The following is a 14,094-nucleotide window of genomic DNA, read 5'->3' as shown; positions in this document are numbered from 1 at the left end:
ATCTGAGAATATTTTTATTTCCTAGTCATTCCTGTATAATGAAGTTTCCCTGCATCTAAAATTCATTTTGATGGGGTTTTTTCTTTTACTAATTGAAAAATGTCATGCCACTCCCTTTTGGCCTCCATGGTTTCAGATGAGAAGTCTGCTGTCATACAAACTGTTGCTCCCCTACATTTCTCTCTGATTGTCTTCAGGATTTTTTTCCTTTGTCTTTAGTTTTCAGAAACGTAGTTATGATGTGTCTTGGCATGCATTTATTTTGGTTTATCCTACTTGGGTTTTTCTCAGCTTCTTGTACCTGTAGGTTTATATCTTTTGCCAAATTTGGCAAATTTCAGCCATTGCTTCTTCAAATACTCTTTTAATCCCACTCTCTTCCTCTCCCGAGACTCCAATGAGACACATGTTGGATCTTCTGTCATTGTGCTTGAGGCTTTATACATTTTTTTCAGTCTATTTCTTTTTGTTGCTTAGATTGGGTAAAGTCTATTTTCTGTTCTCAAGTTCACTGATTCTATCCTCTGTTGTCTTGCTGGGGAAGGTCTTCAAAAAAATGTGACTGCCAGTTGACCTGTGAGCTGGACCTGGATGATCAGAGCTTCATCTCCTCCCTTGTCCTTGAAATGTGGGTTCTATTTGCCTTTTCTGTTCCCAGAGGCTGTTCCAAGGACACAACCTTGAGACAGCGTGTGGTGTTAAGAACACCTTCACAGTATACTTGAGTGAACTCATTAAGGCCTCCATATAAACTTTAAGAATTGGTGGGCAAGTATGGGAATCCATTAATTTTATGGCCACTCAAGACCAGTCTTATATGTAAGTTCTCTTTGCTTATTAAACCTGCCACCTACCAACCTGGAGTGGCCTGCCTCTTCCGCAGTGTCTTCTTGGCCCCCATGTACAGGGCCTGGTTTCAGATTATACCTGGGAATCTCCTGAGAGGGTTACGAACCAGCATATCTCCATGCTACTACTGAGCCCATCCAGTAAGATCTTTGTTTCTATTTTTCATTTCTATAATTTACATTTGGTTCTTTTAATTTTTTTAATGTTTATTTCTGAGACAGAGAGAGACAGAGCATGAGTGGGGGAGGGGCAGAGAGAGAGGGAGACACAGAATCCAAAGCAGGTTCCAGGCTCTGAGCTGTCAGCACAGAGTTTGACACGGGTCTTGAACTCACAAACCATGAGATCATGACCTGAGCTGAAGTTGGTTGCTCAACCACCTGAGCCACCCAGGCGCCCCTGGTTCTTTTTTTTAAAGAAAATTTATACTTCTTTGCTGAGATGTTCTATTTTTTTTTGTTGTTGTTCTTTTAAGAGAATTTATCACCATTTGTTGATCGAAGTATTTTTATGATGGCTGCTTTAAAATCCCTGTCAGATAATTCCAACATCTGATTTGCCTTGGTGATTGGTGTCAAATGATTGTGTTTTTTCATTCCAGTTGTGATTTTCTGGTTTCTTGGTATGATGAGTGAGTTTCTATTGAACCTTGGGCATTTGGTTATTATGTTAGGAGACCCAGGGTTCTATTTAAATCTTTTATTTTAAAAGGAAGTCACCCTGTTTAGGTTTAGCAGGCAGGTCCTGGCCTACTTCCGGGCTGTAGTTCCAATTACAATCTAATTTTCAGAGCTTTTGTGGCACCATTTTGATTCGTGGTGCAGGGGTCCACTTGCCAGTGTCCCCAGTCACTTGGTATCCCTTGGGGAGAAAGGAATTCTTCTGTCTATAGGGACAAAGAATGTAGCCTGAGCTCGACAGTTGTGGTGAGATCCTCCCTTGCCAGGGCTCCCAGCCCCCACTGGCTCTCAGTGGGGGAGAAGAGTCTCAAGCCTGGTGGGCAACATGCAGATATAAGTAATAAATTAATGTTATTTTCTAACTCAGATAAGAAAACTTTCTTTTGTCTTAGTTTTCTGACTAGTTCAAGGGATTCTACTCAGTCTGAATTATCTAGAAAATAGATTTTGTTCTCCATCATGCAATGATACTTATATCAGTGAACACACTAGAGTCCTAACTCTGGTGCAGGGCAGGTGTAGCACATCAGCACCTCCAGATGTATTTGACTGCCCTCAGGCTTTCATTGTTGTTTGGGATTGTTTTTTAAAATCTGAATGCCTTAAAGGGGGCCGTGCACACTGGCGTTCACCATAGGCCCTGTGACTGGTTTATTTATTTATTCCTCAAGTATTTATTGAACACATACTACGTTCAGGAACTGTTCCAAGGATTAGGGATACATCAGTAAACAAATCAGACTCCTCCCAAATTCCCTGGTTCAAAGCACTCACATTCTAGGACACCCTACTATTTTGTGCCTATCTACTTTCACCATGTTCTTCCCTGACTGCTTGTGGGTATCTGAGTCTGTGCCTTATTCTGAGGAAGGAATGTGACGATCTAGGATCTCATACAGTAATTTTACTATGGTGATTTCTTTTTTTCACTGACAAAAATAGCATACATATCATGTAAATAGTATGAAGGAATCACCAATACACTGACGTAGTAGAAATATTTTAATAAGAAAAATGACTGGACAGTATTGACTTTTAAAATGGGGGATGGTGCTCACATTCAGGTTTAAGACCAAACAACATCAGCACCCTCTGAGACAGCATATCACAGGGTGGCTTTCCCTTCCTAAAATCCCTCCCGCCCTGAATCTTCTTTCCTCTCATTAAATACTCCTGAATCATCTACTGATGGAGTTAAGATTTAGACTATACTAACCTGAATCAGGTTAAAAAAAAAAAGCAGCATTGAGGTGAAATTAGTTCAAAATCTGCCACTTCTCAGCTGGGTGAAGTAGGCATGTCACATCTCACTTGGACTCAGCTTCCTTTCTGAAGTAATCAGGGGTTATAGGAGCTTTCCTGCTCACTCACAAGAGAGCAAGGGAGGCAGGGTGTGTAAAAGAGCCTTGCAAAATCTTATGTTGTTCTTTGTGAGGATGCACCTTGGTTCTTGGTAGCTGATAGTGCAGCTGGAATTCTTTTCTCTGTATTCATAGTACTGACATACATTCCTCACCCCTTCCACTCCCCCAGCAAGACGTGGTGCTTACCTGATGAGCTCTACTGTTTCCGAATACATTGTATAGGGAGATTTGGATTCCATTGGGCCTTGTTCCATTGCATTTCCACACTCAATAAATGACAAAGCTGCTTCAGCATAATTCAAAGCCTTTCCAAACTTTTCCACCTGATCAACAGAGTTAATACAGTGTCTTCCTTAAGTATAGTTTTTAAAATGGCATTGTCACATAGTCAATATGCTTTATTTGAGAAACCTGACTTCTGAGTTCCAAAATCCTGTGAATGGAGCCGAGAGAAGAAAGAAATAGGATGCTTCCTTCTCTAGTTACTTTTGCAAATTGCTACTGGTTTAGGGTAAGTGGGTGAACGGTTATATACAGAATTGTACCAGATCCATACAACAGCTGCCAATCAGAATTGCTCAGAACTGCATGGTTGTTCTAATTTCTGTTTCCTTCTTTCTAACCCCTAATTGCTTGGCAACCTCACTCCTTGTCCCTCTATGCTATGCCAAATAAAAAATTATTTGGGATGATTACCTCAAGTTGTCTAAATTTATTTAGTTTCTCTCCACATCGGTGAGGATAACCAGGAATCAGCTTCATATTATCAGGTTCTCATAAATCTGAACTTACACATCAAGTTCCTGGTTCCATATACATGTATTGTGTATATTCCATATACATGTATCACTTTCGGTGATAATTACATATTCTAAGTTTGGATTGCATACTCTTCCAAGCTTTCACATATTTATTCATCAATCAGAACAGAATTACACAAATTACTAATCTAAGTTTTGCCTCTGAAACCAATTCTCATTAGTAACGGATACCTTAGAAAACAGCAATGTAGAGCAACACTCCCTCTTTGGCAAATCAAGTTTTCAAATAGCTTATAATCCTAATAGGCTATAGAGAAATATTTCTTGGCAATGCTTTCAAATTAAGGAAGTTATTTCATTCAACAAGTGTTTTCTACAGCACTCGATTCTGTGCAGTGTGTACTTGATACACAAAAGCTTCTTTCAGGAACACAGAATACATCTGGAGAGAGAAAACATGCACCCACAAGATAGTTCAAAGTGCAAGGCAGTCTGTGATTAACTAACAAAATGCAAAGCAGAGAGTACAATGCAAAGAGATGATAGGAAGGGAGCAAGTCATGGGGCTGCAGAAAGGCTGGGGAGGCTCAGGGAAGAGACCTGAAAATGGCCATAGGAAGGAATAGTATGATTTGGCTGGATTTGTGGAGGAAGTAGAGGTGTGAGTATGTGTGAGTGAGTGAGTGAGTGTGTGTGTGTGTGTGTGTGTGTGTGTGTGTGTGTGTGTGGCTCTGCTGCTGAAAGGCCCAGTGGCTGGCATGAGTGAGGTGTGTTCAGAGGCTGGGATGGCACCAGTGTGGCTTGGAGCAGAATGTTGAAAGGAAAGGTCAGGTGGGATAACACGACATGGAATGAACACTGCTGGTAAACACTGCATGATTCAGGCAGAGAATTTCATTCCGCTTTAAAATTCTGTGCTCTTCTCCAAGGGCGATCATGCATCAGCTTCTTCAGGTGATCAGAACTCTCCACTAGACCGTGGGGTTGTGAGCACAAGAACTGTACCTCCCACTTCTCTTGTCTACTTTCTGATAACTCTGCCTATTTTCCTTGCACATCAGTGTACCTAGACAGTGATCTTCTGACAAATAAATGTTTGGCAACATCAACGACACTGGGGAGGGGTACATTTATGATGTAAGCACCTTCAGCACTGGAATAATACCTTGAAGGTCATCTGAAATGTCTTATTCATCTCCAGCACCCTAATCTGTTGGGAATGCTGGAGGGGAACAGAACTGGAATTACTGGGTAGGAAGGAGTCTCTTTGGATGAGACCTAAGATGGACCAACCATGTGATCTCTTTCAGAAAAACCCAGAGGTTTTCTATTTCTTGTCTGGAAGATTCACACTTTCCAAAACAGGAGATTATCCAAGTAAGAAAAGTTATTTTTTTGGAAGACATCAAATCATGGTGACTTTAGGGTCTTATGTGCAGTATAATGGTTTCTGTGTTGTACAGTTTCAGAGGAAGTATTAATTTTGGCAGATACACAGGCAGAACATGAGTCCTCTTGAAAAGGGATTTGATCCTGGGACCAAGCCAAGGGCTGGCCAGGCTAACAAGAGAGAAAAATGCAAACCCAGATTTTTTTTTTTCTTAAAGGAAAAAAAATACTACCACCCACTGACTCCATTGCCTCTAGTTACTATTCAAACCTTAGAACTAAATTGAAATATTCATTTATCTGGGACTTTCTCCCAGTCAGACATTATTGGTTGAAGTCATAATTTATTGGGCTATGAGCACTTGATTATATAAACATTTCTCCATTTAACAGACCCAGCCATCCTTGTAATAGATTTTATAATTACCCCAGCTATATTGCCCCAGTGATGAAGCTGCAGTACAAACATAATTTGGAAGAACATATCTGGAAAGAAAAGGGTCTTACCATTGCATCTGCTTTATGCTTCATCCGTTTAGCTTCCTGCATAAAATAATCTGCACTGCGTGGCCTACAGGAAAGAATATTAAATGTCATTATTGTGTAAGTGCGAGATCTTTGGAAAACATTCTCTTTTTGCTCAAACTTGAATCACAATTTTAAAAGTCTGTTTAATATGGAATCAAGCATTTTTGCATTCCCAAATTACTTCCTGTATGTAAAATATCACAATTATTTTTCTCTTAAATTAACTATTCAAAACACATTCAATATGTGCAGTCTACATTTACAGTGGTTTTAACATGGTTCCCCAATGTCTAATTTGTGAATCAGATTTCTTATTGCATGGTTAAGAAAACAAGTAAAAAATCTTATTTTACATGATATTTGTATAAAACAATCCCTTTTTAATTTAAAGATCATAAATACACCTCATAATACTTGCACAGATACGTTTGGGTGAGTATATTTATGTATTCTTATGAAGGTAAGTTGTCATTTATATGCATAAATGGCACCTACAGTTGTATGTATCTATATCTAATTATTTTAAGGCCTCACAGTGAAACACGAAAAGAGGTAATACTGTATGATTATATTCCAGTTGTAATGAAGTTAATTGTAAAATGATGTCTACCTTGTAACAATGCAAACGTGGCATGTATTCTCTAGAGTTCTGATTAGCTAGCTGGTAAACATTAACAGCAGACATGTGCATTATTAAAGCAATAACCCTGGCCAGCACTAACTCTGCTGGGAGATGAAGGTAATTAATACAGAGACTGATCTGAGTGTGTGTAATGACCCCAAGTTACATGAAGCTACTTATCAGACAGTACCTTTAAATGCTTGGTCTGATAGATTTTAAAAATCTACATACTCTAGGTGCCATCAGCATAAACTTTTTTATATTATGGGTCTTTATATAATCAATAAATTTGACTTGCTCATGAATATCCAATATAAGCCAGGACTCCCTGAATGAGAGTAAGACATAAGTAGTGATATTAATCATGGACTGACTCATCTATTGTTATTTGCTTATTCTGAACCCTCTTCTTTGAGATTCTAATGGGTCTTTTTCCTTACCGCATTATTAGGTGGTTAAAGCATCCTTTTATCCAAAGAGGTCAAAATGCTTAGAAAAACCATGCATACCGTGACAATGACATTGCAATCCCAAAGTTTTACCTTCATTTTAATGGTTTTAATCAATCAAACCATTATCATAATGAATAATAATAATTGTTATTATTTTTTATAATAATTAGTCTCAAGTACAAATCACAGAGGCCAAAAAGGACTTTCGTTTGGTCTTTTATTCCCCTGTAAAATATTGTCATTCTTGTGATAATGTGCTGGGAATATTTAACATTTCCAACAAAGAAATGAGGAACAGAGCTGCAGAATTCCCTTAATGTGTACAATTAAGTTCCCTGTCTTTGGCTCATCAGCCCTCTATCATTCTTGCCACTCAGGCCTGAAACATTCTATTCATCTTGGTGGGTCTTTGTGGCAGGTGGGGCCTGAGGTTTCCTTCATAGGAAGGCCATGCTTCTCCTACTGGCTCTACTTTCTCCAGTCCATCTCCTAAAAGTTCACACTTTTTCCATTTGAATGGGTTTTCACCTTTACATGGTGGTTTTCCCTTCTTTGTCCACACACTGACCTTTGAATGCACACTGAATACTGGTCTTGAATTCCAGTTCTGGTAATTTACATTATTTTGTTGTTGCTATCTTTGTTTTTTTAATGAACTTTATTTTTCAGAGCAATTTTAGGTTCACAGCAAAACTGAATGGAAAGTATAGAGAATTTAGAGAGTTGTCATATACCTCCTGCCCCTCTCCCATCAGCCTCCCTTACCTACCTTAACAGGTCTGACCAGAGTTGTGGGACATTTGTTACAATCAATGCATCTACACTGACCCGTCATTATCACCCAAAGTGCATAGTTTACATTAGGGTTCATTCTTGGTTTCGTATATCCTGTGGGTTTTAACAAATGTATAATGACATTTATCCACCATTATCATAGTATCATAGAGAATCGTTGCACTGCCTTAAAAATCCTCTGCATTATTGTTTGTCCTTTTGTGGAATGCCTCAGTGTAGAAGAGCAGACCCTACCTCTAGCTCAGACCCAGACCTGACACCTGAGCTTCAGATGAGTTCCCAGAGCCTATCCACTCAAGAGAGGAGTTCTGGGGTCTTTATCGATTTCTCTTCCCTCTTATCAGATGCTATGAGTGCATCCTAAACATCCTTCCTTTTCTCAGTGACCACATCCACTACCCAGGCCTAGGCTTCATCACCTCTCTTGGCCTCTTGTTTCACTCCCCTCTGATCTATCCTGAGCTTTAACCTTTGACCAGTGTTTGTAAAACATGGCTTTCGTTAAATCACCATACTACTTCCAGACCTAAAGTCAATCTCCAGATCCTCTGGGATCAAGTCTCAGTTCAGGCCCCCACTGATCTTGGTAACCCCACAACTGTAGCCATGGCGAGGGGTGGTCTCCTTGCTGTGTTGCTCACATGCCATCTCTGTCTTAGGGCTTCTCTACTCATCCTTTTCCTCTCACTTAGAATATTCTGCTCTCTGAGTGCACATTCACTGAGTGCCTTCTATGAGCCAAATGTTACCTCTTCCTCAAATTCTTGTACCATAAGACCTTCTTGGTAACTCTGGTCCATGCTCATCTGGGTCTTTCCTAGATACCACTTCTTACTTACACTACATGTCTAGGCATTTAATTACCTTTGGAGGGGTATGGCTACAGTTATTGCATGTGGGCAGCTCTGCAGCTGGTGCATTTTCAGCAGGGACTGTGCTGGGACATCTTTGATCTTCCCCACCCTATAGTCTTAGGCTTCTACATGGTAGAAGGTACATGAATCCTCTTTGAATAGAATTGAATTCATTTTGAGCTTAGAGGAGAGTGGTGGCTTCTGATGGGGTGCAGCATCGCAGCCAATGAGCCAGAGAACGTCTCCATGGCAACTTGAAATTCTCCACATCATTATCTGCTCCACACTCTAGTATATGAGTTTGGTCAATTTTTTCTTGCCCGGTTTTGTAGACCTTGTCACCAACAGATCATCATTTCAAATGCATTCTGCTTTCATGAAAGGATTCTCCTGGCAATAAGCTATGGCATCTTAGTTTTTACTAACCTTCAAAGTTGCCCTTAAGGATGGTGGTGCCTCCTGATTCCTAATATATGTTCCTTAATCAACACTGTTTTCATCTGAAGCATATGAATGTATTTTTAAATCTGATATGGAGGCTGGGTCACAAACTCTCACAATAGTGTACGCGGGTAAGTAACACATCTAATTTTCTGACTGTATCACGCAGCTGACACTAAGCTGAGATGCTGAAAAAAATGTACCATCCAGAGGCCATTTACAAACACATTAGTCACAATTCTCATCCTCGCATATAATGGAGGGCTCACTACACTGAGTCACTGAAGATTGCCTGATGATTGGCTCATTTTCTCCTTTCAGGTGATTTCTAGTGCCACGTTCCTAGATTAGAACATTATAAAGGCAGTGGGGCTAATGGGACACCACTGGAGACTGTCCAGTAGGGCGGTGGATGCATGCTATGATGAAGGCATCACTCTGACAGCAATGTCCCAGTCAGCAGGAAAGTAAAATTGTCGCCATTGTGGCAGTTACAGACTACAACTTGGCCAAGGTGCTACAATAAAATCTAATTATCTCAGTGTTCCAACAGATTTGTGATCTAATCTTTGGTGTTTTTTTGTTTTTGTTTTTGTTTTTTTTACATGAAAAGCCTAGAGTTTTCGTTTTTCATTTAGTAACAGCATTCTTCATATTGTTCTTTCAAAGTGATGGTATCTTACGATGACACATGAACCAACCTATAAAAGTTCAATGAAACATCATACGTGTAACTAATTATGTATCTTGGGCTCTTCAGAAATGGGGCTTGCAAGTGATCTTTTTAAAAGCCAAGCCTTGGCCATGTGTATCTTTGTTGTAAGAGCTCTTTGCAACAAAAACAATCTGAACACTTGATCCAGATAGAATGTTTTTTTTTTCTTTTCCTCACCCTCCCATTATCGCCCCTATAAACATGCAACCTCAGTTCTGAGGCAGCAACAGGATTTGAGCTACCCTGATATTTCTTCTGGCAGAGGAGTATTAAAGCAACCTTGCTTTTTGTTCTGTTCTGTGGCTGAGATGGAGTTGAATGGTCTCCCATGGAGAGGCTGGCAGCCTTCTTTCTGTAATTCCTACCTCTGTGAAATGCACCCCCCCACCCCCCTCAGCAGAGCCTCCTGTTTTGTGAAAACTGGCAGGGATGGGAGCTCAATGTGTTTGAACAAACAGGTTCCTTGGCACAGCAGAAATCTGGATAATTTCCTTAGGGAAGATGAAGTCCAAATGAGACAAATAGGCAACTGCATACCAAATGAATTCATCATCCGATACCCTGTCAGCTTGTCATCTGATAAGCCCCATGGGCGTTACTGTGTCCCCAGCTTTGAAGTACTTTCTTCACAAAGAAGGACATGTAAGAAGTTAAGTACAGGCATCTCCCTGCTTTCTGAAAGTTCACTTTTACGAAAGACCTAGATTAGAAATGGTTTTCACTAACCTGAAGAGGATTTTCACTTTTCTGAAAAAAGCCTTAACTGTACTAATGTAGGTCTTTCTTTAAGTGAAGTAATGCCAAGCAAACTCTCAGAAAACTGGGGATACTCTTTGCTTTACACCATTCTGACTTACAAATGGTTTCATAGGAATGCTCTACTTTAGAGAGCAGGGGAGCCTGTAATTCTTTTTAATCTACTAAAGTGAACACTACTGATGAGGGCACTTGAGGGTCAGCGTCTCTGGTGTGCCAGTGTTGGCTTTATGAGTGCTTCTTGAAGGAAGCAGGTAGACTGAATTTAAGCAGCAAAGATTCAAATGAAGTTTTTGTTTCCATGAACTTGAAGCTGGCTGGGACCCCAGAGTCTCTAGAACCTGGCTTCTCAGAAGCACAGGTGATCATGCATCGTGTCTTGTACACACCATAGGCTCTTGCACACGACTGTGTTCTCTCTCGGTAACACACAGAAAACAGTGTGAGTTTTCCAAGATGCAGACTAAATGTGGCAGGTTTTTGTCATTCAATCAAAAGCAACTTTCTATTGAAATGGAAACTCATCAGCTTGATTGTTGTTCTTCTCTGGGTTGACATTTAAAATAAAATAATTTTACAAAACCCTTAAAATGATCAGAGAATGAAGATTTTAGTCAGGGAGATCTGAAAGATCTTATCGCCTCTACGTCCCCATCCCAAGCCTAGTCTTTTTCTTTCTCTTTCACTCTTGGTTTCAGTTAAGAAAAAAATAAAAACTTGGCTGAGAGGGATCTCATAAAGGAGAAAATTCCATACAGAAGAACAGGAAGGCGTACTACTGGCTTACCGGGAAAGGTGGGGAAGGGGAGCCCCTCAGGAAAGGAGCAATGGCCACAGCAAGCCCCCCATGGGAGTGCCTCGCCTCGTTGTACCATCACCTACTCAAGGATTTCAGTTGATGTCCTTTGACTAAATCATGCCACAAGAGATCTGACCTTTTACATACTAGACTCTTCCCATCCTCTATAAAATTAAATCCTTTTAGCTAGGAGATTGCTGAGCATAATTACATCACAAATGCCAAATCCTTTTCCCTTCCCTGCCAGTCACATTTCACATGCCATGGCCTTCAGCACGCGAGGCTGAGGGAGTCTCTTCTCAATGTTGGGAGAGTTAAGTAGCTGGGCTCCAGTTACTGGTGCCACGGGGACAGATGGAATGTTTGGTGGTTTTGCTGAATGTGATGATCGTGACTGACTCTTCCTTGTGAAATATGGGCAGGAGACAGTACATCCTTCTGGGAGCAGCAGGCAATTCTGGCACTAGGGATTCTCTGGCTTCCCAACACAGCAATATGGCTGGTGGGAAAGGAGACTTGATTTCCCAGCCAAGCGTTTCACCACTTAGCTTTGCTCAGGACTTCTGTACCGAGGCCTTCATGACACAGTTGTTCTCTCTCGATTTTCCAGGGCCAAGAACTCCCCTGTCACTAATTATGACACAAAGTAATTTACAGCTCGTGGCTTCACACTAATAAGATCAGTTTCTGGGCTTTGAGTTGAATCTAGTGCTGTCACTCATTGACATAAATTCTTACAGATTTTTTTTTTTAAACAAAAGTTTGGCAATCACACCGGTGTCACCTTAAAACCGGGGCTGTCAAGTAGTGGATGTCGAGTGTGGCTAAATGTCAGGGAGGAGGTGCCATCACATTGCCACCAGTCTGAGCCTGCAAATTACGCAGAACCAGCTGACCTGGATCACATTTAAAAAATAAGTGTTATTTTGTTCAGTTCCATCTGCATTCTGAAGACACAAACTGGTGCCTAGTTAATTGGTAAGTAACATAGGAAAAGGGGCTTAGGAACCCATGAATTTCAATTTACCTGCATGTAGACTCCTTATATTCATGGTGAAAAAACTGCAGGCATTACTCTCCTAGCGCTGTTATTCTAATTCAGCTGTGTTCATTCAACACTTGTTATTAAGCGCCCGCTGAATTCAGCTGTTGTCTGCATTGCATGTTTATTCAACCATTAACGAGTATTTATAATACGAAAGGATGAGTTTACTTTTTTTTTTCTAAAAGCTACATGATGCAGCTTTAAAAAGTAAATGACAGTATGGCATCTGTTCCTTTTTGGATCACTATAACTGGATTTCCATCAACTCTGAATTGCTCCTGGGCTATTTCTCCAGGTCTTTCTTTTTTTTCTACTGGTAGCCTCTCTGGTTGTTTCACTGCTCGTTGACACCTTCAGTGGGGAAAAGTCAAGGAAAGTGACAGGAGCCAGGTCCTCGTCTGTTAGCAACCCTGCTGGTGGGGAAGCTGGTGAAGAACAGAGAGGAGCAGGAGGCTGAAGTTTTGTGGTCCCAAGGCACCTTCCCAGGGAAGCCACCCATGTGCCTCCCTCTCCCCTGAATTAATACCTGAGGATTCATGAATTGCATATCTTAGCTTCTGCCAATGTACCTGGCACTTAGTGCTCAGCACATACCAACTGGACCTGGGAGACATTTTATACAAGTTTAGGTGACTTCCTAGCGCAGCGATTTCTTAAGGGACAGTGATCTGTATTGTTTCAAGGAAAAGACAATGCCTAGTTTTGTTTTTCAAGCTTCAAGGGTCTTCCGGAGACTTTCTTAGTTCAGTGGTTGAGTGGCTGTTTGAGTTGCATGTTTATTTTACTGTTACGGATCTCAAATCAACTGGGACACATGGCAACTGGAACATGACATCTATCTCTCCGTATGACGGATACGTACAAGTGCCTTTTTATTCTATTATATCTATATCCATAAAAGAGAAACAGTTTTATTGTAGCTGTCAGCCAGAAAAATTATACATATTGCTAATGGGAGGAACGAATGATAACAGCTTCTTTGTTGACACAGATCGTGAAAAAATTATATTAGCAATAGTGCCGGCAGATTGAGAAACATTTCCTCTTGTAAACAGTCCAAGAAACTGCAGATCGAAGTACGGCCATTTAGTTGTTGCTATTTTTGACTTAGCTTTTTGGTCCATACATTGGATAATTCCTTATATTTAAATTTTCTACATGTATGTTTATTATGATTGTATTAATACACGTAATACCATGGTATGTGTGTTTAAATACCATGCCCCTTAACATCAGCTGTTGGAAATGTTGGATGTTTTAAGCACCTTAGTGTCTAACGCACGTTGTGTTTGATCATGTTGTTAGATTATGACTTCTGAGTGCAAACTGCCACGTTGTCATCAGACACAATTTTAATCTCCCATTTTTACAAATGGTTAGAGTTTACGTGAACAAGTAAGACTACCAAACACTAATTATATATGCAGTTGACCAAGGGACTGTCCTCCCACTACATGCCCCTACCTCGGAGATTAATGGCCACCCTCTTCGATTAGGGCAGTGGAGAAGACAAGGAGAAGGGGAGGTGGTTAGGGCCAGGAGAGCGTGCCTGGGGCCAAATGCTGCTGCAGCAGGCATGGGAAGGAGAGAAAAACACCTGTCTTCCTGGGCTACTCTTAAACTTTCATAAATCCAATTATCTTGGAATGTGTTCAGTAAGTGGAACAAACAAAAAATGTGGATTTGGCTTTTAACTCCCCAATTCTGTGCCCTTAATTAGCTCACTGAAGTCCAAGAATAATTTGAGGACTCTAACGGCACATTCTCATTTCGTAGAGAAGTCTGTAGGGTTGAATAAGTAGAACTTGTCTGTACTCTGGGTGAAGCCAGGGCTGGAGGAGAGGATGGGTGGAAGATGAGGATGCAATAGTCATCACTTCTGCAAGGATGGTCCCCCTTGGGTGATCTCATCTAACTGGGTCTTGGGAGAACTTTCTTTCAGGAGAGAGGTATCATGACTGTTGTTTTTCCTAATAAAGAAGCTGGGACTTGAAGACATTTGGCACCCCTAACTTTTCCAGTTTTAGGTGGGGTGAGGGGTTTG

General features: G+C 40.7%; 1 protein-coding gene across 3 annotated transcripts in view; it reads right to left on the bottom strand.

Moving 5' to 3' along the window:
* AFF3 (AF4/FMR2 family member 3) overlaps window positions 1-14,094 on the bottom strand; it is a 566,812-nt gene that overhangs the window by 14,190 nt on the left and 538,528 nt on the right. For all 3 annotated transcript variants that reach the window (XM_042981179.1, XM_042981181.1, XM_042981180.1), the window contains exons 17-18: window positions 5,551-5,614; window positions 3,080-3,216 (exon numbers count right to left, since the gene is read on the bottom strand). In XM_042981179.1, the coding sequence (XP_042837113.1) occupies window positions 3,080-3,216; window positions 5,551-5,614 (201 nt within the window). The remainder of the gene's footprint in view (window positions 1-3,079; window positions 3,217-5,550; window positions 5,615-14,094) is intronic.

The sequence above is a fragment of the Panthera tigris genome, chromosome A3 (genome assembly GCF_018350195.1).
Source record: "Panthera tigris isolate Pti1 chromosome A3, P.tigris_Pti1_mat1.1, whole genome shotgun sequence".
Classification (NCBI taxonomy): domain Eukaryota; kingdom Metazoa; phylum Chordata; class Mammalia; order Carnivora; family Felidae; genus Panthera; species Panthera tigris.
This window is presented reverse-complemented; position numbering and strand designations above follow the sequence as displayed.